The sequence below is a fragment of the Alosa alosa genome, chromosome 5, assembly GCF_017589495.1.
Source record: "Alosa alosa isolate M-15738 ecotype Scorff River chromosome 5, AALO_Geno_1.1, whole genome shotgun sequence".
In the NCBI taxonomy this organism is placed as follows: domain Eukaryota; kingdom Metazoa; phylum Chordata; class Actinopteri; order Clupeiformes; family Clupeidae; genus Alosa; species Alosa alosa.
In genome coordinates, this window is record NC_063193.1 from 26173134 (window position 1) to 26200754 (window position 27621).

General features: G+C 43.3%; 1 protein-coding gene across 1 annotated transcript in view; it reads right to left on the bottom strand.

Moving 5' to 3' along the window:
* Positions 1 to 5590: 5590 nt before the first annotated feature.
* LOC125295100 (transmembrane protein 132D) overlaps positions 5591 to 27621 on the bottom strand; it is a 91608-nt gene continuing 69577 nt past the window's right edge. Inside the window, exons 6-9 of the mRNA XM_048244258.1 lie at positions 14739 to 14944; positions 10940 to 11219; positions 9420 to 9611; positions 5591 to 7132 (exon numbers count right to left, since the gene is read on the bottom strand). Coding sequence (XP_048100215.1) covers positions 5657 to 7132; positions 9420 to 9611; positions 10940 to 11219; positions 14739 to 14944 — 2154 coding nt within the window. The 3' untranslated portion in view covers positions 5591 to 5656. The remainder of the gene's footprint in view (positions 7133 to 9419; positions 9612 to 10939; positions 11220 to 14738; positions 14945 to 27621) is intronic.

The window sequence follows — 27621 nt, forward strand, 5'->3', positions numbered from 1 at the left end:
ATCGAGTGATAACGTTCGAAGCGGGTGAACGCTAGCGTTGAGCAAGCTGAGCATTGAACTTCAACTTTCAAAGCGCAACGCGAGCGTATTCAAGGCAAACCGTTTGTGTTACCATAGCAACGAGATAGAACTTATTATGCGTTCTGGTGCTGTGAGGTGACTAAAGAGGGTACCAGAGGACAGGGATGGCATTTCTCTGGGACTTTCAAAGGCTTTCTGTTCTGTTTCTGTTTTTGTACACCACTTCATTCACAATGACGCACAGAGAGAGACACTTATCTCCTGTCCTGTTTCTGAATCCTCATTCATTTTTCATATGCCACCACCGAGACAGCAGCAGCTTCAGGTCACCCTCCGGCCTCTCGCTCCGAGAAACCCAATATCCCAGAAAAGGTCACAAGTCCCAGAAAGGTTGGAGGCTTGGAGAGCGACCCTGATACTCACCCTAGGGTGGCATGTATGAATGTCAGTCGGAGCAGAGACTCCGAGACTGAGATGCTGAGATGACATTTAGTGGCGAGAGAGTGTGTAATGGAGGCAGACCTGTGAGCAGTCAACACCCATGGGCCTCCTTCTGAACACTGTAGAACATCCATGGGCCTCCATCTGAACACTGTAGAACACCCATGGGCCTCCATCTGAACACTATAGAACACCCTTGGGCCTCCATCTGAACACCAGTGTTTCCCATACATTGACTTATTTGTGGTGGCCCACCACAATATCAACACTGACCACCACACAATGATTTTCCATGTTGTACTAAATTGTGCTTAAATCTGGTTAGCATCATAACCACGATACGCTAATTTGTTAAAAACTGTTGCATTCAAGTCAATTCTGCAAACCTACCACCACAAATAGGATTTAATTCTGTGGGAAACACTGAACACTGTAGAACACCCAAGGGCCTCTATCTGAACACTGTAGAACACATAAGGGCCTCCATCTGAACATTGTAGAACAGCCACCCTCCCTTTTCTTGTTTCCTTTTCCTTTTTCTGAAAGCGTGGAAAGGCTAAAGATATATGGGCATAAATCAAGCTGTTAGTATTATTATGACCGCCGCACAGCGAAGCGGCGGTCATATAGGTTTAGTCAGATTTTTTTTTTTTTTTTTTTTTTTTTTTTTTCTTTTTTGCATGCCCAAATTTCCGTCAATGATTCCCGGGACACTGAAAGACCGGGGTACACCGCAAACTTGGTGGACATGTAACCCCACATGGATAGCATGGAACCATCGTTTTTCGTTTTGATCTGTAGCCCCTCCGCTGAATTGGACCCCCCGAAAGGAGGGTAGGGCAGACACAGTTTTCTGTGAATATCTCGAAAACCGTAGGGTTTAGGAGGACCATTTTTTTTTTTGTATGTTGATCTCAAGGGGCCATGTCAACCCATTCCATAACCACTCATTTCATGTATAGCGCCACCTAGTTAAACACAAAAAAGTAAAAATGATGTGGTGTAATTGAAGGTATCTGTGACCTAACATAGTCAAAACTGCACAAAATTGGAAGTGTAGGATCATTATGACACCCTATGTATGCACGCCAAGTTTTGTGGAATTCCGTTCATGGGGGGCCACACAATAAATTAATTTATGTTACTATACACCAACTGGCCTGTAGGTGGCCGGAGACAGTTTTCTGTGAATATCTCGAGAACCGTAGGGCCTAGGAGGTCCACCTTTTTTTGTATGTTGGTCTTAAGGGGGCATGTCAACCCATCCCATTACCACTTATTTCATGTATAGCGCCACCTAGTTAAAAATTAAAAAGCAAAAAATGAGGTGTTTTCATCTCAATATCTCTGGCTGACAAGGTCAAAACTGCACGAAATTAAAAGAGTAGGATCATTATGACACCCTCTGAATGCATGCCAAGTTTTGTGTACTTTCGTTCATGGGGGGCCTTACAATAAAATAATTTATGTGTACATTTAGTGACGTACACCAACAAGGATTCCCGGGACACTGAAAGACCGGGGTACACAAAACTTGGTGAGCATGTACCCCCACATGGATAGCATGGAACCGTCATTTTTCGTTTTCATCTGCAGCCCCCGCTGGACTGGACCCCCCGAAAGGAGGGTAGGGCAGACACAGTTCTCTGTGAATCTTTTATGGTATGTTGGTCTCAAGGGCCCACATCAACCTGGCTCATAATCACTCATTTGTGATTTGCCCCCGGTAAAAAATGAAAATCAGTAGGATTAAAAGAAAGCCAAAATAAATATTCATCATCATCATCATGGCTGCATTTTCAGTATTGGCGAGAAGTAGTCGTTTGTCCACTAGATGGCGTATCGTTGCAGTGAGACGTAATTTTGTTGGAAGTTAAAAGTGGGTTGGAAAAAAAACAATGGGCGCTTCATACAAGGACTGTAATTTACATAGCGAACATCTAATAAGGATAGGGCGATGTTCACATGAAGTGTAATTCCCATTTCTTCTTGAAGCCGAAATAAATCTAAGGATGTTTCTCGGACATGCTTGGTTTTTACTGCAGGCATGCGTTAATCTTGTAATATCAATAAGGACCTAGGTAATGTTACCGTTAAGCGTTGGTTGAGTGATGGAGGCATTTGATTGATTGCATTTGTAGAAAACTTTAAATGCGGTTATACCAAACAAATTGATAGCAGCACTGTTTGTATCTTTCGACTGTCATTTATTGCACGTGCTACAAAATCATTCTGTGCAATGGAAGATTTACCAATGTTACACGGTCTGATACAGTTTTGCCTATACATGCGTGAGACTGAGACACCTGTTTATTTTGTTTTAAGTGCGTGCAGGGTGTGAGAGGGGAATCGATGTGCTTTGATTACAGCTTGGTAGTTGTAGTCTGTGAAATTAAAAAAACGTGTGTGTGAAGTATCCAAACAATGACACCTTCATTTCATTATGGCTGCTTTAGCAAAACACCTTAAGCTACTGTGTAGTGGGTCCCATTTAGAAGTGGCTACTTCATTCAAGGCTTTCCTTGACTCATGGAGCTGCGTGAATGTTATTACAACTTTTCGCCACGATATGACAGTTTAAGTCCGCTTGATACTGTAAGGCGTAAGCCATTGGTTTCCAAAGGAGATTTTATTTGTGTCGCCAGCATAGCCTATTGACAATTTATGTTGTCAATAGGCCTACCTTATAATCCTACCTGTAGCTTAGGGAAGCTAACAACTTTCTATTAGGATCTAGTTTGTTAGTTACCGTTTTGTCATAACTCCCTGATGCATTTTTGCATTTAGAATAGCCAGAGCGTGTATATCTCAATCGGAAAATTAAACAATATCGGGTGCCTATGGACTAGGCTGGGTGAACCCAGCCTGATCTGCCCGCTATTTATTTTTTGATTTCTTAAAAGATTGAGCTTGGTCTGATGAAAGCCAGACTAGCCATGGACCTCAGTTAAACAATGCAAGGGAACATGAATCAGCCTATATTTGCACTAACAATAACGGACAAAAGCTTTTCAACTTTGGCCCGTTAAAATGTGTATGAACAGTCTAGCGACGCATTTCATCAAGGCCCATTTGGACATGTCAGTTATTTGCACCACTGGTTAGATGTAAAACAGCATTTCGTTTCAGACTAGGCTACTGTTACTTAATTTGTGCATTAACAATAACGTTTCAGACTAATGTGCACTAATTTGTGCATTGACAATAAAGTATTACATGAACTAAAGATGACTAAAATCTTATGTAGAAGAAGAAACATTCACAAAAAATCCATCCATCCAAAAATGACCTTTGTTTTTGTTTATAAATACATAAAAAATAAATAAATAAATAACATTATGCTGATACCTTTTGCTTTTCCCAAATACAATGTAGCCTACAGGTGTAAGTGACCTTTCATCAATCCAGTTGCAATGGATGAACTGTGATGAACTGCCCTACTTGTGATTGTTTAGAGATTTTAAAGGTTTTATAACAATTCTACATCTTCTTTGGCTATTCTACAATCTATTCACCTTTTCAGCACCAGTAGGGTACTTTCTGTGCAGCCGCACACACACTCAGGCATGCCAAACAAGCATACACAAAGTTTCAAGAGTGGGGGATGGAGTAAAATATGGAGACAAATTGAAGTGTGATTTATTTTCGCGGAACGGATGTACAGGACTGAGCGGCGGTCATATTTTGTACCGCTATGCGGTACATCTAGTTGTTATTGTTGTTTGTTTGTTTTTGTCTAACACATAAGTCCTCCCATGCTGGTTAGTGTGTGTGAGAAAAATGTGGATATGTGTGTAAATCACTATGGCAGCACTCTGACTGACATTACTTTGCCAAGTTCTCAGACTAGACTGAACAGTAATGATCAATTTTTGTGATTCAGCATTTTTCAAGGCTGAATGCATAAACAGCCATCTATTGCATAAGCCTGTAGTAATGGATCCTACGATTCCAACTGTACATCACCGATAATATTGACAGGAAACTGTCTGAAGTTTTAATGAAAAAAGAATTCAAAGCAGTCGGTACATAAAATGCATGATGAAGAACAAAAAAAATCGTCTGCAACTGAATATTCTATACAACAGACATGTGTAACACAGTATAATAATAAAAAAAAGTCTCACAACAGATTTGTGCTGTTTACAGATGCATATAACAGGGAACGTTCTCTCTTCACAGTTCACATGTGAGCTTGGCATACAAATGTGTAAGGACTAACAGAAACATACACATGGTGAAATACTTTATGTAAGCATTGGATGTGTGTGCCCTACATCCACATCCACAACCAAAATATTAAATTTTCTTTTTTTTTTTTATTTTTTAACCATATTAAGACGGCCTCAAACATACACACATACTTACAAGTCAGTTAAATCAGGTTTGCCTTGGCTTGGACAACTGATATCTCACACACACACATGGAGTCCCACAAGTATATGATTCTGCCCCCCCCCCACCCCACCCCGCTCTATCCTTAACATCACTTTGATATAAGAGTTGAGTAGCATGTAAAAGGCCTTGGTTGAAGTAGTGTAGTTCATCCTCGATTCCTCCAAACCTCTGTTATGAGCAGTAGCACAGTATGAATGGATAAGCCATATACACACACACACACATCAGTATGTTCCTCTTGTACCCCCGTGCAGAAAGGCATTGAGGTGATGAGACACATAGTCAACAACCTCGACTATGAGCAGAAAGACGGGAGATTAACTCCACAACACCTCCAGTCTCTCCGTTGGCCCTATGTTGCAGTCCACGGATCCTGGCCGACATTTTGCAAAGCTTTGTTTATTCCAAAGTGACCATTTCATTCCAGTTCTTTTTTTTTATCATCCCTCTGGGCCTAGAATCATGTAGCACTTTGGACATCATAACTTGGTTCTGGTCATACAGTATGTCTGGGCCATCACTGAGATGGTCAACAGATAGCAGGCATGGTGGAGCAGGGGTAACGTGGCTGGCCCAGGTTCAATTCCCGAACCTGCCGTTCGTGAGTCCATATCACTTTGGATAAAAGTGTCTGCTAAATATTAGTCCATCAGTAAGATAGGACCAACAAATCAAGTTATGACTGCCCTCAGGGATACATGGACTCTTAAGCCCATGTGAGTCTATTTGGGCAGTTTTTTTTTTTTTTTTTTTTTTTATGTCTGGACGCTACGTCCCAGGTCCTCTGCATGGTTAATTAAAGCTGCTCTAGAGAGTCTGAATCGGGCACTTGGGTTTCACTCTCCCCGTCGTCATCCCCCCCTCCTCCGTCGCAGCAGTCTGACGACTCCTTGCCCACCCAGTGGATGCCCCCGTTACCATTCACACGCGGCGGCAGGTGGGGCGAATGCCTGTCCAGCGAGCCGAAGGTGGTGAACTGCACCCGCTTGCGTTTGCTGGTGGGCGAGTGCACCGCCTCGCCGCGTGCCAACCCTGCTGGCCCTTCCCCGCCACCTCCTCCTCCTCCTCCTCGGACCAACGTGCCCCCCTGGCAACCTCCCACCATCACCCCTCCGGTGACAGCGGCAACTGTGTTGCCAGTGGCAACAGCGGGCGAGCCCAGGGCCGGGCAGTGCCCCCTGTGGGCGAGGCTGCCCGTGCGGTCGATGTCGATGACGGTGGTGGCCTGCTGCGCGTGCGCGTGGTGGTGCTGGTGGAGGAGGTGCTGCTCGTGCTGCATGGGGCTGCCCGGTGCGCTCATCACCAGCTCGGCGTCCGTGCCCAGCCACACCCAGTCGTGCCGGTGGTGGTGGTGGTGGCCCGCCGGCTCCGAGCCGCCCTGCGCGGGCAACTGCTTGTGCCGGAACTTGACCAGGTAGGACATGCAGTTGACCAGGAAGACGAGGATGGCCAGACAGAAGACCCCCAGCAGTGCGTACATGCCGATCTCCAGGTCGGTGAGCGGACGCAGGCCTAGAGGGTTGTCCAGGCTACCGGCACCAACCTCCTCATCGTCTCCGTCACCGTCCTCGCCGTTTTTAGCGGCGCCGCTGTTGTCGTTGGCCTCCGTCTCCACGCTCTTGGGCACCTCCACCTGGGCGGGGAAGTTGTTGTAGTTGACCAGGTTGCCAGGGCCTTTGCCCAAGTCGTCGGAGGAGTTGGCACCCCCAGGGCTGCCGCCGCTGCCCCGGCTGTCCCTGACGGTGGGCTTGGTCGTAGTGCTGAGCTTCCGCATGGCGCTCTCCTCGCGCTCCGACACCGAGCTGGAAGCCACGTCCTGCTCCGTACCCGTTCCTGGCAGTGCCGAACCTGGCTGCTTCCCCTCCGCCACCTCCTCCCCGTCGTTGCCATAGTCGCTCCCGCCATCCTTCCCCGTCGTCCCGCCTCCCGGGCCTGTTCCGCCACCTTCTTCCGCGCCAGTTCGGTTGCCCCCGCCACTGCCCGCGCGCCTACCCCCGACCTGGAACTTGACCTTCAGGCTCCCGAGGCCCACGGCCAGCACGGTCTTCCTCTTGGACTTGTGGCATGCCTCGCAGATGCCCATCTCCACCCTCACCAGCGCCCCCTGGCCCTCGCCCTCTGCCACCACGCTCACCGCCGGGGGCTCGCCCTGGACCGACACCACGCCCTCGTCCAGGGAGGTGACGGACAGGCGGTAGTGCATGGGGTCGTAGAAGTCCAGCGGGGTGAGAGAGCCGTCGCTGAACTGGAGCCAGGAGCTCAACACTGCCTCCTAAGAGAGAGAGAGAGAGAGAGAGAGAGAAGAGAAAGAGAGAGAGAGAAAGAGAGAAATTTCTGCTTAATTGTATTTTCCTAGAAGTATTTTCACTATATTTAATTGATGTCCTTACAAACAGGAAGGGCAGGAGAGAGAGAGAGAGAGAGAGAGAGAGAGATAGAGAGAAAAGGACAGGGACAGGATGAAGTGAAAAGTTAAACAGAAGAAACTAGGAGTTGGATAAAAAAGGGTGAGCAAAGGAGAGAGAGAGAGAGAGGAAACAGCAGGGCGTGAGTGATCAGAGGACAACACTGTTTCCATGCTCAGCAGCATGCACTTAATCCTTCGTTACATCACCCCGAATATCTGGAAAAATTTGCTCATTTTTTACAATAATGCGGGCTTATGTGATGAGCTGGAGAGTGGAGTTGATTTTTAGCGATCACAGCAGCGGGTGAGCGAACAGAGAACCGATTGCCACAGGAGTCGTTAGCGGACAGAGAGACAATGGCGTCTCACGGCTCCGTGCGCCGCTGCCCTCCCCGCACTCTACTGACCCGTTCCGACCGGCTCAGCTTGGCTCATCCCCTGCCTCAAAACAATGGCGATAATTATGAACATACAGTACATGCATAATTAGTAAGTGTGATGTAAAGCAGCGGTCCCTAACCACCGGGCCGTGGGACATTCCTAACCGGGCCGTAGCCTACGACAAGAGTTTAAAAAAAAAAAATGCATGCAAACTAAATAAACTCAATTTAATTCGCAATAATGTCACATTCACAATAATACCCACTGACGATGGTGAGCCAGATACCTCAAAGAAAAAGAAGGGGTCATTCAATACGAAATATGACTAGTCATATTTAAAATATGGTTTCGCAGAGACCGGTACTCGCATGCACCAAGTCCTTTATGTGTGGTATTTGGCGATAAGTTGTCAAACGAAGCAATGAAACCATCAAAGCTAATTCGACATCTAGAGTCCAAGCATCCTACACTTAAAGACAAACCCCTTGAGTTCTTTAAGCGTAAGAAACGCGAGCAAGAAGGACAAAAATAAATAGTGCGTAAAGCAACCACATCGGTGAACGTGGCTGCTTAAAAAGCCTCATAGTGGCTAGTCGGATTGCTAAATCTAAGAAGCCCTTTACTATTGGGGAAGAATTAATTCTGCCTGCTGGTAAAGGCATGTGCAATGAACTCCTTGGGGAGGCTGCAGCTAAAAAAATAGCTCAGGTACCGCTTTCTGCAAGCACTGTCCATAGGCAAATTGATGATATGTCAGAGGATATTGAGGCACAGTTGTTAGAAAAGGTGAATGGGTCACCGTGGTACGCTATCCAAGTTGGTTGGTTGCAGGTCACTGGCCAGAGTGTTTGAGTTGCGAGAGCCGCTGCAGAGATTTCTTACAGAAAAAAAGTCACCATTAGCTGCATATTTTAGTGATGAGGGCTGGGTGTCAAAACTCGCTTACCTGTGTGACATATTCGGGTTGCTTAATGACCTCAACCTGTCACTGCAGGGGAGAATGACGACTGTCTTTAAACTGGCAGATAAAGTCGCTGCATTTAAAGCAAGCTTGATTTGTGGGGACGACGAGTGGACCGGGGTGTATTTGATATGTTCTAAACAGTAGTGGGGGTTTTGGGAGAGACTGAGGCAGGGCCCTTTCTCTCGCAGCTGGTGCGCGATCACGTTGTTGCGCTCTCAAATGAGTTTGAGCGTTACTTCCCATCCTCCAAAGATCCACGGCAAACCAATGAGTGGGTCCGCAACCCATTTGTCAATATCCCGAATAGTCCTAACTTGTCAGCGCAGGAGGAAGAGCAGTTGATCGAAATTGCAAATGATGATGGTCTTAAGAGTGTGTAGGCTATGAGGAAACATCTCTGGCGGGTTTTTGGATGAAAACCACGTTTTTCACATTTTTAAGAGTTCGTTACCATCACTGTTCATACATAACTGGAGCTAGTTCTTTTCAAGTAATGCATGCACAACACGGAACATGGAACCCCACCGGGTCCGTGAAAAGAAAATGGGAATCAAACCGGTCCATGGTACATAAAAGGTTGGGGACCCCTGATGTAAAGGACTTAACTCACACCTCCAGTGGGTCTGAAGACCATATGTTAAATGCTTGTATTATGTGATGCACAAAGCATCTCTATAGTTAGACACCCGAAATGTCTTCCCGACTTTTCGCTTGAAAGTAATTAAGCTCTTATGTGCCAGAGTTGTGGCGGAGGTGAAAGAATCTGATTGGTCAGGTGTGGGTTGCTGCAGTGTGCTGCTGACTGACCTGTTTGGGGTTGCTGAGCTCCTCCTGCGTGGTTGCCGTGGCGAGGACGGCCCTGTCGCTGCCGGGGCTGAGCTGCAGGCTGAGCGAGAGGCCGCTGACCAGCTGCAGCCCGAGCTCCATGATGCTGACCCGCTCCTCCAGCACGCGCACTGTACGCTCCGCCAGGATGGAGTCCGACAGCGGGGAGAAGACCTGGGGGGTGGGGGTAAAGGAGAAGCAGAGATGGAGAGTATATAACAGTGTGGGGGTCAGGGGGTTGATACAAACAGAAATGAATGATAGATAAGTGAAGTCTCACAGTATAGGAAGAATGAACGAGAAACACAGGACAGAGGATCTGTTAAGCCTCTATCTATCGGCTGGTCCATTACATTGCGGAGAGTGAACTGACTAAAGGGCCATTTATGCTGTTGAGAAGAGACCTGGGGCCACAGCACACAAACTCTGTTGTCTAGGTCTGTTCTACTGTAATATAGCTGAAGCCTCAGCCACGCAACATGAATACAACACACCCAAAATTGCCAGCTAACATATACATTGTCCCTACACGGTGTAAAGACTTGGATGAAGGACCTACCATCTGTGCTTGACATAGCCCCCAGTGAGAGGTCACATACCTATGGCTCTCACTGCCCGGGATAGTTCACTGTTTGACACAAATCCTGAGCAGCGCAAGTTCATTAAATGTTGACGTTTTATGGTGGTTGGCAGTGATAAGACAAATGAACACAAGAAGGAGGCAGGTCCAAGTTCGCCCTGCTCACCACGCAAACACAAACGAGGGAAGCACTGGCCGCTCTCCAAAGGCCTGACTAATTATGAGCCTTGAAGGTGTGGACAGGTATTCATTTAACCAATTAGCTGAAGGAAGAGACATCGCTGAGGTTGCGCCGTACCCTTTACCATGTGACCTAACCAGTCCTAACAATTCTCGACATAGCGGCCACTTTCGGTTTGGGACAACTCGGTGAAAACAAAAGCATTTACAATTGAAGTGGATTGACATTAAAAATTCGGCCATTCAGTCAGGTTATTTTTCTATGAGCCAGCTGGTAGTTTGTAGGGCATTCACTCAATCCCGCTGTCGTCAACTTCAGACTGTAGCGCTTTTCCTTTTCATTTAGCTCATCAGAATAGTTCAATACATTTTCTATGAACAAATTCAACCTCATGGTTTTGTTTTCACCAAGTGCAGCCCATAGACTGCGTTTTACGTCAACAGGAAATTATGCTATCACAGTGTTGAGAATAGGTTTTCCCAGCTATGCCCACAGATGATGCTTCATGAGGCAGCTTTTTTGAGCTACACTTTCGGGCAATAACATGACAGATTCCTAATGATCTCATTGGATAATCACAATAAGTTGCCCGCTTATGATGTCAGTTCTCCAACACAGTTCTGAAACATGTTGCTTAAGTGGGAAAGTGCTCAAAAAAAAAAAATTGCCATGTGTCCTGTGTATTGTCTTTTAAATGACCCCTAGGTGGACGGACACATACATTTGGACTGGGTCACCTACCTGTATTTTGGTGGTGCCCACGTCTTTCCCAGACAGGACCCTGCCAGCCTGCAGCCTGGCGATGCGCGGGTCCTCCACCTTCAGGAAGTAGCGCACCAGCTTGGTGACGTCCACCTGCCAGTCTGAGCCCAGGAAGATGGCCAGGGGCTCGCGAGGGCCGCTGCCACGCGCCTCCGACTGCTCGGCCACGAAATGGGTGACCACGCGCACCAGGGCGTGCTGAAACTGGAGCATGCAGCCTTTTCCCTTACGGTCCTCCTCATCACTGCTCCAGCCCAGCCTGGCAGCACACACACACACACACACACACACACACACACACACACAGACACAGACACACACACACACACACACACACACACACACACACACAGACACACACACACACACACACGCGGCACACACACACACACACACACACACACACACACACACACACATACACATACACATACACAAACAAATATACACACAAACGTGTCATCACAGTGACATATGTCCATTTCCCCTAATGATTATCCTCATTGTCCCAGCTGTGACATGCTGATATAACACACACGTACATGCACACACAGGCACACACTCACACACAGGCACACACTCACACAGGCACACACTGGAAGATATAATTGACAGGCATACAGTTGTTGTCCCACAAATCTTTTTTGCTTTGAAGGGCAGCAAGACTGGCACCGTGTCTGCCCACACAGTCATATCAAACAATCACACACACACACACACACACACACACACACACACACACACACACACACACACACACACACACACACACACACACATCAACACAATGTTTAGCCTACATGTTACAGGAATAAACACAGTCCTGTCCCTAATACGAACAAACATGAATAATCACTCAAATGCATACACACACACACACACACACACACACACACACACACAGCTGCTCCTCATGCTGTGATTGCACCTGTCATCCAGCATTACAGAACATTGCGTAACAGTATGTAAGAACATAAAGTGCATAAAATAATTTCCCCAACAAGGTGACCTCTATCCATCTCTCTCTTTCTGTGTGTGTGTGTGTGTGTGTGTGTGTGTGTGTGCACAATCAGTGCTATCAGTCTGTTCATCCTCCTCTCTGCCGACCTAGTTTTTCTTCTCTTTTTTTTGGTCTCCTGCACTGGCTCTGCTACGCAATAGCTTCTGGATGGATAGCCTATTTTAGCCCAAATCAGATTTTTTAGACCAAATCGGTCCCTGCAGTCCAGGCTCTCATTCGCACGGTGCCGGACCGTGTCAGCGAGTGGTGGCAACCTCATTTCCAGATATATAGGTAACCACCACACACAGTCCTCCCTTTCAGGCCCAAACAAACCTCATTGACACTCACTGCCAAGCGCTGCTAAGGGAGCGCTCAGCTTCAAAGGTGCTAAGTGGCAGTTTCTTTGACTGACTGCCGATAGTCCGAGGTCTCTCTCTCTCTCTCTCTCTCTCTCTCTCTCTCTCTCTCTGCATTGAGTCGCCTGGCTTGAGAGGAGGTAGAGACTAGTGCGTGGATGAAGTTAATGTGTGAGAGAGGGCTTACACGCCAGCCTCTGTGCAGTGGACACTGATTAAGACCAGAAGAGCAGATGGTCCTCTTTGCGCTCTAAGAGGCTAGTGAGCCCTTGAGCTTCACCTTTGCTGAAGTATCTGCTCATTTGATTTACATTTTCATTTCAAACTTTGGTCACAATTTTGACGAGATTTCAGTGTATTCCTGCTGATACAGTAAATTTCTACACTCAATTATACTATCTTCTACTCATTAACGTGGCCTAATACTGTTATGTGTCATTAGTGATGAATGATTTGTTTCACTCTGCTAGTTCTCTGCTACTTTTTAGAATTGATTTAGATTAAGTGTTATTTAGTATAATTTGTATTTTAGTATATTTAGTATATTCTTTATCTTCTGCAGTCCTTATTGCTTAGTTGTGTTTTTTATATTATATACTTTTAATTACTTTTTCTGCTGTTAGTGAATGTGTGTGTGTGTTGTCTGTATGCTACTGTGACCTTGAATTTCCCCTAGGGATCAATAAAGTATCTTATCTATCTATCTATCTAGTTGTGTCTGTTGTTCTTCTCTGTTGTGCATGTTCAGGCTCTGCGCATCTTCACCATAATAATAATGGAAGAAGATAGACAGAGAGTTGACATAGACAGACAGAGTTGTTCAAGAAGGCTTTCATGTTTGCTGCACCTTCTGCTTGGAATGACCTACAGAAAACACTCAAACTACATTGTCTAATTTCCTTAAAGGAACCATTTGTAAGATTGTGGCCAAAACTGGTACTGCAATCACTTTCAAAATACTGAAGAGCGGTGTATCCCCTCCCCCTCCCCCCTGACTCGAGGTTGCCAACCCGGATGGCGAAACACTACTGACTTTGTGATTAGTAGATAGGTGGAGGGTGGCGCATCAGGCCAAAACACAACATGACATGACAAAACACAACATCAACATCAGTTGAGGGCTGCAACTTCACTTTTTAAATGACAATATCCTGGCCGAACTACTGTTGTCAGTGATATAAGTATTTGAAATAAACACGATTTCTTAATGTCTAGGGACATATCAGGGCCATTTTATGATTCATTGAAATATTTTTCTTACATACGGTTCCTTTAAATTATTTTAAAGGTGTTGTTAAAGCCATAGAACAGGAGTCCATCCAGTGCAAATGTTTTAATTAATGGCACTTTTATTTAATCTGGAATGCACTTGAGTTGTCTTTGCCTCTTTTGTGTTTGTTTTGTGTTTGTTATTTGTTTTATATGTAACTATTTGCTCTGCTATCTTGGCCAGGTCTCTCTTGAAAAAGAGATTTTTATATCTCAATGACTCAATTTTTATATCTCAAACTAACCTGGTTAAATAAAGGTTATAATAAAGGGAAGAAGGCAAATGCATATTGATTATAGCTTACAGTCTAACTATCACACCATATACTTCACTGGGCTCTATTCCAGAAGAATCTATAAGACACTTAAATGCTTAATGGACAGAGGTTTTGTCACAGTGATAATAACCTGTCTAGAGACTGTCTGAGGCTCAAGTTTTTTTCAGGCTTTGTTTGGGTTAGCTGGTCTGTAGCTAAATTTAATGCAACAGACTAACTGAAGGTATGATGAAGCATAAGGTTAAAGCTGCAGTTGGCAAGAATTTTTTGATCATATATGACTGAAACTGACACTATATGGTCTGACAGAACAATATAAATCAGCTGTTTTTTTTAGAAGAAAAAAACCTGCACTTCTACCTCCACCTAGAGCCTGTTATTTGTTTTGCAAAAATCCACAGCTCCCGGTTCTTCTGGTCAAATCAGAGCAGGGCTGTGTGAGGTCTGACTGTCAATCGCAGTCTGGTGCGCACTGACGAGCACAAACTCAATGAGAGGGTGCTCGTGGTAGTGGGGGAGAGACATGAGAGTTGTAAACATTCAAAATTTTGGCTAAGTCCCTTCAATCTGTCAGACTTGCCAACTGCAGTTTTAAGTTGTTGGCTGTCTTTTAATAATTCTACAGTGTAATTTTTGTGTATGTTGTGTCTTTTATGTTTTTTAATGATTCTATTGTATGTACTTTGCTTCTTAAACCTTTTTTAAACTATTGATTATTCAATTTCAATGCTTAATGTTAAAGGCATAACACAACTTTAATGTCTCAAACAGCATTCAATGATCACCAAAAAGCAGCTCCTCGGGGTGTTTTGCTGCTACAGGTACTGTAAGCAGCAGCAGGATGTTATGCTTGTGTCTGCAGAGTCTGGTACCTTTTAGTGGCCTGTATGGGGATCCTCCAGCCCTTGATCTGGCTGAGCTCGTTGTCGGAGAGCTCAATCTGCAGGGGCAGGCGTGGGACCCACACACTCATCTCCAGCTGGGTGCTCAGGTAGCTGTAGGTGAAGTTCACCGTCATCCGCACTCGCCCCCGCTGCTCTTTACCGTTCACATACACATAGTCACAGCGGTCCGACACCTGAGGGAGAGTTAAAAGGTCATTAAGTCTTACAGCAAAGATTCTAGAGCGCTACGTGCAAGATGGATTACTGGCTGGAAAATATGTTGGATATGTTGAAGTACGTTCTATGACTCTATGGGCGCCATTTAAATAAGCTCAGGTGTCGTCACAGATAAAATGTTATCAATATTTGTTCTGTAGAGCTGTATGTTGAAATTACGAGAAACCCAATAGACCACACCATGTCTAGACCAGTTAAATATATTGTATAAAGACAATGTCAAATTATTTCTGAGGGTAAATTAGGCTAGGGCACTGACATCTGTCCTTCATCCACCAAAACTAAGTTCAATAGGCCTATGTTGGGGATATAGCGTTACTGTACTTTCGTTACTTCATTGGGAAACAAAGTAGTCTAAAGGTAAATTTAAATTTCAGTAATTCGTTACAGTTACTGAATAACTGTAACGTCCATTCCTGCATTAGGCCTACTCACAATATCTGTCTATAGCCTATTAACTTATTGTCTCCATGTCATTTAAAATATGGATTAGCGCTGTCGGTCTCGGAGCGTACTTCATGCCTATGACATAACTGATCTATCTTGCTCCGCTCTAGAATCTTTGCTTACAGTAAGTCTAACTAAAGCTAATTCAATTACTACTGTAGGCAAACTCAATTTTATAATTTAACACTATGAGCAAGACCACACAACAGCTACAATCCATGCATGACAACTTTGCTTTCTGACCTACTTTGCACTTTTCCCATCATTGAAATTAGGGCCCCACATCTTTAAAATATCAAATACAGAAAGTGAGGATGAGAGAGACAAGCAAAGGAAGAGAGTGGGTGTGTGTGACAGGAACATGTTTACAAAGAAGAGAGAAGGAGAAAAATAGACAGAAAAAGGTGATAATAATGTCAATCCAATAGTGATGAAATGTGCAACTAAAACAAAGTATTGTCAACAATGTCTGTTTCTTCAAAGCACATTCTGCTATGTATCAAATATCTCTTTTATGTTTTTTCTTATGTTTTCTTATGTATTTGTTGTTTTCTGATGGCAGTAACTTATTCTCAATTGTTCCAAGGATGGTGAACTCTGATGCATGGTCCTTTTTTTAAACGGTGGCATTCTATATTAACCCTGCTGTTGTGTTCATTTCATGTTTAGTTTTGTGTTCCCGGTCAAAAATGGCCGCTGCATTATAACTTGTTAAAAAATTCATAGTAACACATATATTATCATCTAATGTTGTGATAGACCTTTGTATCACCTTGTGTTCTATTAGATATAACCAGATTTTTACTTCCATTTGCTATTTAAGGCCTGCAGGCCTCATTGACCTGAGCTCATGGAAGTCAGAAAGGGGAAGATTCTAATGGGGAAAGGTTCCATTGGGGGCTGGCATAGAAGCAAAGAGGGGGAGTCAGGGTGTGTTTGTGTGTGTTTTAATGTACAGAAGCACATATACAGTCCATCTGATCAATAAGTATGTGCCTGGACTCAATTTTATACACTGACCATTTGCTCACCTATTCATTTCTAATGGCCGGTCATTTTTGACCAGGAATACACATGGGTGTTCTAAAGTTAAAGCTGCAGTTGGCAAGTCTGGCAGATTGAAGGGAATTTGAGGGGAATGTTTACAACTCTCATGCCCCTCCCCCACTACCACCGAGCACCCTCTCATCGAGTTTGTGCTCGTCAGTGCGCACCAAACTGCACCAGACTGTGATTAACAGTCAGATCTCACACAGCCCTGCTCTGATTGGACCAGAAGAACCAGGAGCTGTAGATTTTTGCAAAACAAATAACAGGCTCTAGGTGGAGGTAGAAGTGCGGGGTTTTTTTTCTAAAACCGGCTGATTTATGTTCTTCTGTCGGAGCATAGTGTTGGTTTCAGTGAATATGATCAAAAAAATCTTGCCTACTGCAGCTTTAAATAAAACACTCAAATTGTTAGGAAAATAAGTGTGTTCAGATGCCCTGTGTTAGCAAAGTCATGGAGCCTCATGGTAGTCAGAATAACTTAACAATATGTTTGAGAGAAAAGAAGTGTCAATCAGAACACAACAGTAGGGTGAGCACAAGGACAACCCAGAGGAATTTGGCTTTTCTAAGTTTTTGGAAGTTTTTGAAGTTCAGCTAAGGAACAAGTGAAGGATGTCTTGTTATTTGAATCTACTTCACTTAGGCTACTATGTGCTTTGGTTAAAGGCCTCAAATAAATAAATGTCTGGGAAAGTCTATTATACTGTTTTCACCCTATCCATCGCACATATTTGGGGAAACTGCTCTGAGTCTGAGAATTGCATTGTCCCTGATTAGCCATTATGGAGTCGGAAGCAGTTAGGCTAACTCTTCTGCCAAAACCGATTGCCAAACTATTTAGCGCTTAACTTTAGCCACACACTAAATGTTTGCAGCAGCGTGTCTCATTGGGAAATCTATCACCGCCTGAATGATGCAATTAAGAATCCTGAAATGTGACCTACATGGCTTTTATTCTCCTTTGCTGGCACAAATGAATTTAATACGGCGTAACAGGCCATTAAATCGGTCTATCTGCTAATTTTAGGGAGTACTAATAGGCGGTTAGCTTTTTTAATGGTCTACACTGATCAATCAGTGGCTTGATATGGAGTCATTTAGCCATTTTCAGTGTAGTCTGCACGGCAAAAGCAAGACACGTTAATAAATGGGAGCCTATACTGTGCAATCGCAAGCAGCAATGAGATGTACCTTGTGGCAGTTTGCCTTTTTCCCTTTTCTCCTCTTGCTCAGCTCGTTAGTTCCATTTCCTTCTGTAATGTAACCTTGGCATGTCATGGTTGGCGTTTGAAAAATGGCTTGTACGCATTGGGGGCCTTCAAAGCTTTCCCCCCTGTGCGTGCTCCGCATCCGCTTATCGGCAAAAGCCTGCGCACCTTGTAATCAATGGGATCGTTTATGGACTGCTGGAATTCAGGCTTTTTCCCCCTGCGCTGTGGGGAAAATATGGCCGTCGGTAGTTTTGAGGGACAGCTAAAGGAGGAATGCAAATACAAAAACTTGCCAGCCGCGGTTTAAAGCGCAACGTGTCAACTTGGAGACTTGCTTGCGCCATTGTTTTGCTGCTGTCACATGATGACACATTCAGATGCGTACCAGCATAAGGTCTCGTACATTTATTCCACTGTCGATGCGTGTGTGTGTGTGTGTGTTTGTGTGTGTGTGTGTGAGAAAGAAAGAGTGTGTGTGTGTGTGTGTGTGTGTGAATGTGTGTGTGTGTGCGTGTGCCTGCGTGTGTGTGTCCAGTTTAATTCCCAGACACCACAGCAATTCAATTTCAATTTATTGTGCTTATAGAGCGCCAAAACATTACACATGTACTGTATCATGGCGCTTTACAGAGTGTAGAAAATCAGAGAAAAAAAGGCCCATGGGTAACAGGGGCGAGGAAAAACTCCCTAGAATTGGAGATCCATATAGGAAGAAACCTCGAGCAGATCCACGACTCAAGGGCCTGACCCATCTGCCTAGGGTCAAATACAGGACAGTAAGGTCCGTATACATGACAAATGCATATGATAGTCAGGTGTAGAGAATAGGACATGGTGTTTAAAGCACCTGAGGTGAAAGATTCAAGAGGTGGGATGATTACGTATCCGGTATGACGGATACCACGGCAGACACCACCACCATTTATGAGTAACTTTCTTTCGTTGTTCCTTTCACATGGTCATTTATTCTTTAATACATGCTTTTCTTTCTGGTATGTACCAGCATAAGGTCTCATGTACATCTATTCCACTGTCGATGTACAGTAAAGCTTTTCAACTTGTGTATCAAGTGTGGGTGTAATGGTAGACAGATAGGCCTACCATACCAAATGCCGGCATCTGCATAAAGTTAACAAAGACAACTGCTACTGTCTGTCATATGAGCTAATACGGCTTTACATCTGATTTGGTGGAGCACTGGCGCTTGGCAATCGTTGGGCCTGGGTTTGATTGCTGTACCTTTTATCTAAGTGAGTCTGTGCATTTAAATATCAGTTAAATCAGCAAATCAGTTAAAATTCAACTTCAATCAGCACACTAAACAGACAGCTCTTGCCTGACGGCTATTTTTAACAGCACATACCTTATGTTTTTCACACTGTTCACAGAGATGTACTGTAAGTGTCTATCGAACGAGCAGGACAGACTGAGTCTGTCTGCTAGTTGGAGAGACAGGGAGTGTGTCTACTTGTGTTGTTGTTGTTATTGTTGTGTGTGTGTGTGTGTGTGTGTGTGTGTGTGTGTGTGTGTGTGTGTGTGTGTGTTGGGGGTGAGAGTGACAGAGAGTTTATGCTTCTGCATGTCTGCGTGTGTGATTATTTCTGAGTCTTATTGTGTTTGTGTTCGTGTGTGTGTGTGTGTGTGTGTGAGAGAGAGAGAGAGAGAGAGAGAGAGAGAGTATGCATGTGTGTCTGTGTGAATGTGTCCTCAGTAACTCATTACATTAGAGAAAAGGCTTGACACGTCTCTCTGTCAGGGAATTTGGGGTTTTGGCAGCACTAATCTCTTAGAACACACACACACACAATTTATCAGACGCTTACTCACACACCAAAATAGTGTCGCTGCTTCACAATACAGCATCATTGCTCACACTAATGTGATGTCACAGGCTTTTCATTTATAAAAATAAGTATTGGAAATTAATTGAGTTGCTCATACATGCGTGTTGAGTTGCTTGTGTATGCGTGCGTATGTGAATTTGTGTGGGCGTGTGTGTGTGTGTGTGTGCGGGCCTGCGTGTGTGCGTGCGTCTTAGAATGTGTGTGTGTGTGTGTGTGTGTGTGTGTGTGTGTGTGTGTGTGTGTGTGCGTGCCTGCGTGTGTGCGTGCGTATTTGAATGTGTGTGTGTGTGTGTGTGTGCGTGCCTGCGTGTGTGTGTCCAGTTTAATTCCCAGATACCACAGCAGCAGATACCACCACCATTTGAGTAACTTTATTTCTTTCTTTGTTCCTTTCACATGGTTCATTTATTCTTTAATTCATGCTTTTCTTTCTCTTTTTCCGTCTTCTTCCAAACTCCTCACTATCCCGCCCTACTATTTCCCCTCCTCCCAAATCCGCAATAATGTACGCCTACCCCCCCCCCCCCCCTGTCACATGTGCTCAGTAGTCACTGCAGCAGCCCATTAGCGCCCAGTCATCTGCATGCTACACCCCCACTGACATCGCCACTGACAGGCTGACCACTGAGGCACGCCACAGAGAGAGAGGGAGAGAGATAGAGGGAGAGAGAGAGACAGAGAGAGAGAGGGAGAGAGAGAGAGACAAAGAGAGAGGGAGAAACAGAAAGAGAGAGAGAGACAGAGTGAAGGACAGACAGAGAGAGAGAGATACAGAGAGAGGGAGAGACACAGAGAGAAAGAGATAGAGAGAGACAGACAGAGAGAGTGAGTGGTAAGAGACTGTTTTCTAATTAAAATAAAGGCTTAACCAAGGCCAGCCTGTCAGAAATGTCCCTGTGTACATTTTCACACATCAACTTGTGAGTGAGTCACAAGTGGGTCTGAGTTAAACAGCTGTCTGAGTTAAACAGCTGTCTCAGATGGACCTTCTTTTTCATCTTTACCCAAGTGACTAAATGACAAGGAAGAGATGTGTTTTAGTTTAGCTAATGCGGGTCCATTGTGAGACTTGTGGTGTTATCAAATGTGGCTTAACCACATTGTGGGGTTGTCAATGATGGGATGAGGGGATAGAAAGACAAAAACAGAAGGAGGAATAATAAGAAGGGAGGGAGGAGAAGAATGTATACTGTTAACTAATACAGAAAACAAGAGCAACAGAATGGGGAAAAGAGAAACAGAAAGAGAGAGAGAGAGAGAGAGAGAGATGGCAATGATATACAGAAAGAGGGTTGATAAGAGAGAGAAAGAGAGAGAGAGAGAGAGAGAGAGATGGCAATGATATACAGAAAGAGGGTTGAGAAGAGAGAGAGAGAGAGAGAGAGAGAGAGAGAGAGAGAAAAGGCAATGACAGATACAGAAAGAGGGTGAAAGAGAAAGAAGAGAGAGAGAGAGATGGCAATGATATACAGAAAGAGGGTTGATAAGAGAAAGAGAGAGAGAAAGGCAATGACAGATACAGAAAGAGAAAGAAGAGAGAGAGAAAGATGGCTATTCGACTGGACACACAGCCATGGGTCAGTGGTGGGGAAATGAGCTTTAAGAAGCTTAAGGGGAATTTCCAAAGACTCAAGCCTTCCTAATGAGTACAGAAAAAGAAAAAAGCACAAAATCACACAATAAGAGCTGTAGGGCTTTACTATCCGCAGCATTTCCCTTTTTTCATAAAGAAAGGAGTGTAACGAGCACACACACACACACACACACACAGACACACACACACACTCATAACACAGGGGGCGAATGCTGTCCACCAACAGAGCCTGTGACTTCGTGTGGATAATGTTTCTAATCTAATGTTTTAATGTGTAGGGCCAGATGGTTTCCACAATTTCACTCACACAACTTTTTTTTTTTTTTTTTTCCGAAAGTTCATTTGCACCCTCCTTGACCTCAGCATCATGCATGTAGGCCACATATGCGAGTCATTAGCGTACCAGAAGAAGCTGGAGGCTGATGGCTTGAGGGGAGAGAGAAAAGAAAAACAGCTGACGCAGGTGGCTGAGAGGAGGTTAGGGGTTTCCTGAGTCACAGCTGATCACAGCACACACAGACATACACACAAACACACACACACACACACACACACACAGACACATCACAGCTGATCACAGCTCCACCCCATAAATACACACACACACAGACATATACACATACACACACACACACACACACATCACAGCTGATCACAGCTCTACCCCCCCCACACACACACACACATTACTGTACTGCCTCGTGAACGCTCGAAATCCATACACAGTTTTGTTGAAAAGCTCAAAATCCACACACAGTTTTGTTGAAACGCCCCACTTTCTCAACGTGGAGCGCACAACTACTTAGACTCTATTAGGTGCCCTGACAATACAAACGGAAATCAAATCAAATACAATTATCCATCAATGCCATATTAGCTCCTATTACCAGTAAATAAAAAGCAGCCTATTAGGGCTCAACGTTAACTTTTAAAAGTGCCAGCTTGGCAACCAGGCATGAGGTTTTGGTTGTCAAAGCCAATCAAATCTGGTTGGCACTTGTAACGATTTGGTAGCCAAGGGCAACCGGGCAACCATTAATGTCAGCACTGCAGTTAATGGAGGATGGATATTTAATATAGCAATAATTAATGAAATAAAAAACAATACTATACAATCAACAAAACAATACAATCTCTCAATACTGACTGACTACCCATTAAACTCAAAACAAATGACTGCATTTATTTATTTATTTTTAAGTGAAAACAGCAGAAAAGAACATTGGTTTTTATTTTCTCTTTTGGTGACAAACAGGAAGGTGCAGTTCTCTCCAAGTCTTGTTGCTTAGCGACAGCTGAAAGCACCTACCAGTAACCTGGCTGCTTTTACTGATGATGAAAAAGTAGCGCAAATGTGTGTGCCACAGTTCAGGACAACAGAGGCCAGTGTGAAGTCTGTGTGAGCCATATGGGCAAAAGAGTTTATCGCTGCTGCCATCACATCAGGGTTTCCCGCAGCACTTTGCAGTGGCAAAACACGCCTGCCGCCTTAAAGGAATTATCTGGAGTAAAATGCACTTTAGATCAATTTACGGATGATTGGGAGTACACACGTTGAGTTGACATCAAAATCATGTCATTCGGATGTGTTTTGAGAAAGTTCGATTTTACCGTTTTTAGTCAAAACTCGTTAGCGTGGAAGTGAGAAGGGCATATTATTTCACCACTACAAAACACTATTTTTATACCTCTTCTACAGTTCCAAACAACATTACACTTACGTGGTAGTGAGTAGAGGGTCCCTAAAGCCAAACCGAAGTATCCCGAGGTCTTTATGTGGTCGGATAGAGAGTCCAGAATGAATTTCATTAAGCCAGTACCTTTCTGGAAATGTTGCCATCTTTGCTGCCATCTTTAGGGGAAAGTCTATAGGAGTCGATTGCCAAGTATGGGAGTAACACGCTCTGGAAATTCACAATTTCGTCGCCGTTTTAAAAAAACAAAAAAAAAACATAGTCCAGTATTTCTTTTGAAATTGAAAGTTGAATGGACTGGACTATGTTTTTTTTAACTAATTGTGAATTTCGGCAATCGACTCCTACAGACTTTCCTCTAAAGACTACAAACTACGTTGTCGTCAAAAAAAAAGTAGTCCGCTGTGTTAGCCTACTCTGTCCTGTTTTCTCCGAAATCGAAAAATAATTTGTTTTTATAATCTTTACATATGTGATATGCCTCTGAATCAGAGCTAGTGAGCGGAGCTGAGCGGTGCTCGGCCGCTCCTCCGCTCAAATTCGTGTCAGGTTGCTCCGCTCAATTTCGCTCCCCGCTCCACTTAAAAATCATCCCCACTCCAGTGAAATCACTCAACGCTCGCTCCAATTTAAGAGGGAGAAATAATCTAGCCTACAAGCCGAATTGTCACCTTAAACAGAAAACTTAAATCCCAAAGAACTAAGAGCAACGGCAATATATTTCACTCAGAACATTTATTTTAAAACATAGTGCAATACCGATAGTGCGACAAGCTTGGCAACGTTAATACACATAAGCCTAACCCTAAACTTTAGGGCATACATGGGCAACATACGGCCCGCCGGCCACATCCGGCCCGTGGGCTTTGTAAGGTCCGTGAAAGAACAATAGTCAAGAGCCTAGCATAGAGATAATGCATGCAAATCAATATCGTTGTTTTTATTTTGAAAGCGACTGCTATTTGTATCTTTCCATACATTTGTGCGTGGATGCATAACGACGAAAACACCCTCACTGATGTGCTGGTGAATAGAATTTATGCTTCTGCGCCGACACAATGCAGTTGCCTTTACGCCGGCGTAAACCTTTCAAAGTTTTGTGTCTCTTATGTTCATTAAGCCACCACCGCAGAAAGGTTGTTAGAACGAACTCCTACTGCTGCTCGTTGGCGATACGAATGGCGTTCATTTCAATACGTTATTGGCAGATAGACAATTTACAATCGGATAACCCCGTAATTGTAACCAAAATATGTCTGAGTTTATTTGCAAAGCTTATGTTAGCGAACCAGTATGATGCTACTACCCACAGGTTGCTTGAAGCAGCCGGCTCAATACACATAGCGAGTTGACCAATCACAGTTATGTGCATAAAGTTAAAGCAAAAACATAGCCTGCATTTTTAAAATAGTTTTTTTGTGCATGTTGATTAGCTAATGACAGCCTACTATTGTCTGCTCCACATTTTCGTAGTCTAATTCTGCATAGAGTTAATTTAATGATGGTAATGATTTAATGATGAAATATTGCTGAGTGTTGATGAAATGGTGGCACAGGCCTATCGGTTGTACTGACTCCTTCACATTTTCATGACCTAGCCTAATTATATAGATATTGTAGTACTTTTTTATATCAGTCTTTGAAAACTGAACAAAATATCAATGTCAAAAAATCATTTTCGAGAATGAGGATTAAATACTGGACATAGATTAAATATTGCTGTTTTTCCTTTGTCTCCCTCACATTTTTATCTGTTCTTACGACTAGTAAACAAAACCATATGATTTACTTAATGTTATATAAGAACAGAATAGAATTGAACAGAATTGAGTTCAGACTTAAGTTCGGTATTTTGGGTCCGGCCCTCCTCAACAGTCCCAGTTTGTCATGTGGCCCCTGCTTCAGGGGATCCATGGGATTAATTGCCTAAAGAATACAGGCTTAGCATCCAAGTTTTACTTTAGCCTTCTAACCACCAAATTCCTAATTAAAATAGGCACAAAATCAGCACATTTTAAACGTAATAATCCTGCCAATGTAATCATTTCCCACCAACGTAAAACTATTGCTTACTGCCAACGTAATAACCCAATTTCCCACCAACGTTTGCAGGAAGTTATTACGTTGGTGGGAAGGTTAAAAAATAATTACATTAACTTCCCAATGTAATAAATCACTGATTTAGTGATATTATATCTGTTTTATCAGTTGTAAGGGTATAGTTCTTAAAAAAATGTCACCATTTAAACCATCTCACGACCATAAAGCTTTGTACTTATCTATACTTATTATTCATCACATTGGTGCCAAGCAAAATTTCACTCAAATAAATGCCATAATTGTAGTCTGTGGCAGCCCTTAGAACCGTGTAATATAGTTTTTTAGTATAGTTAAATGTAGTATATAGGGACAGGTCCCTGACACTTAATGCAAAGTTGCTTTGGCATCTATTGTGTTTGCCTTACACATAGTTTTAACACCTTTAGTGGGGGCCAGGAAGATTACTGCATAGGCAATAATTCTTTTTCTACCTTTTGTTATTTTCATCACCTTTTTACTGGGGGCCACACAGTTGTGAATGCACCCATAGTGTTTCCATCTTTTCTTACTGGAGGCAAGCAATAAAGCTGCGCTGTTTCTCTAACTTATGGTTCACTAGTTCACATTCCTGAATTTACATAAAGACATAATAGCATGTTTGGCAAAGTCTCTCTAGGGCTCTGTCTGCTTGAGTGCATTATGACATCAAATGGAATATTTAGTTGGCAACATTCTTATACAACAAAAAAAGTTGGGACCAAAGATTCTAGAACAGAGCTCTGTTCTATAATCTTTGGTTGGGACGCTTTGTAAAATGTGAATAAAAAAGAATGCTATGATTTACAACTCATATCAACACTATATTTAATTGAGAATAGTTCAAAGACAACATATCATTTGTTGAAGGAGAGACATTTGACTATTTTATGGAAAATATTAGCACATTTTGGATTTGATGCCAGAAACACGTCTCAACAAATTTGGGACAAGGGCAACAAAAGGCTGGAAAAGTTGTGTAATGATAAAGACATCTTTTTAAAGAGATAGTTTGCACAACTGTGTTTTCGACACGCATGCTACTTCTGTTTGGTTTTACATATGGACCGTGCAGAGCTGGGGCAATAGGCTACACTGTAGCCCTGTCAGCTAGGCTATTGCATAGTATTATGATCTGTAGGATAATTGGGTTGATTGTGTTGATTTTCATGTGATTGTGCTGCATGCAACATATTAGCCTACTTATGGAAAAAATGACCTAATTAGCCAATTTTTTCAGTATAACTGCCATAAGTTTTTTGATGCCAATTTTGACAATGTTCCACCACTTGAAATTTCCAAAAAATATTTATTTTGCAATTAGTTTTGGGTTGGGTAAAATCATCCTGGACTAAAATGCTCTGTGTAAACTGTACCAGACCATTGGCGCATGGGCACAGCTTCCTTCACCGTTTTTAATGACTTGCGCCGTCACTGTAGCTTTGTTTGGTTGTACTTTAATCGGCAGGTCTTTGTCCCATTGCTCCTGAGTGTGGCTTCTGAGCTGATGGGACTGAGCTATGCCAGTCCCATCAGCCTTTCAAGCTTTGGGTGTAATTTACCTCCTTTCTCCTTAAAGTCATGAAAATCTGCTCTGCCTCTGCCTCCGCCTTGTCCATTAATTCTGTATATTGAGACACCTCGATTTAAGTCAGAAGAGTAGAAACACTGTAGCTTTACTGCTTGGCCCCCAGTAAGAGAAGGCAGAAACACAATGGGTGAATTCACATCTGCTTGGCCCCCAGTAAAAAGCGTGATGAAAATAACTAAAGGTAGAAAAACAATGATATCCTATGCAGTAATCTGCTTGGCCCCCACTAAAGGTGTTGAACTATGTGTAAGGCAAAAACACAATGGATGACAAATCAACTTTGCATGAAGAGTCCCTATAAATATACTACATTTTAAAAATATTTACTATATGGTTCAAGGGCTGCCACAGACTACAATTATGACATTTATTAAAGTGAACAAAAGATCACAAGGGGTGTCCATGTAGCTTTGCTTGGCTCCTAGTAAAGGTGATGAATGATAAGTTGAGGAATAAGTAAAGGATTGGGGGGTACAAAGTCTTATGGTCATGAGATGGTTCAGATGGTGACTATTATTGACAACTATACCCCTACGACTGATAAAACAGATATAATATCACTAAATCAGTGATTTATTACATTGGTAGGAAGTTAATGTAATAATTTTTTAACCTTTCCACCAACGTAATAGCTTCCATAATTATTATGTTGGCAGTTGGCAACAGCTTTACGTTGGTGGGAAATTATTACGTTGGCAGGATTATTACGTTTAAAACGTGCTGATTTTCTGCCGATTTTTATTATGTTGGTGGGAAGTTATTAGTTGTCAGCTCTGCCATAGTGACTGATCACATTTGCACATTTTGTTGTTTTTTTTTACTTTCTTTTGCACTTGTTCTATAGTTTGTAATAGTCTTTGTTAAAATTGCACAAATTACACAAATATTTTGAAATATGTGTATACTGTTGTATAGTTTGTTTGGTGTTATTACTTTGTTAACTGTTATTTTGAGAAGCTAGTTATTTAATTTAACATGTAGTGTTAATAAATAATTGTTAAATGTACAGAGTATGTAGTGTATCGCACAAACACCATATCGGACCGACACCATAACCCCCCCCCCCCCACCCCCGGTCTGACGACAACCGATACCAGAACCCCCCAAACCCCTTCAGTTTTTGAAGG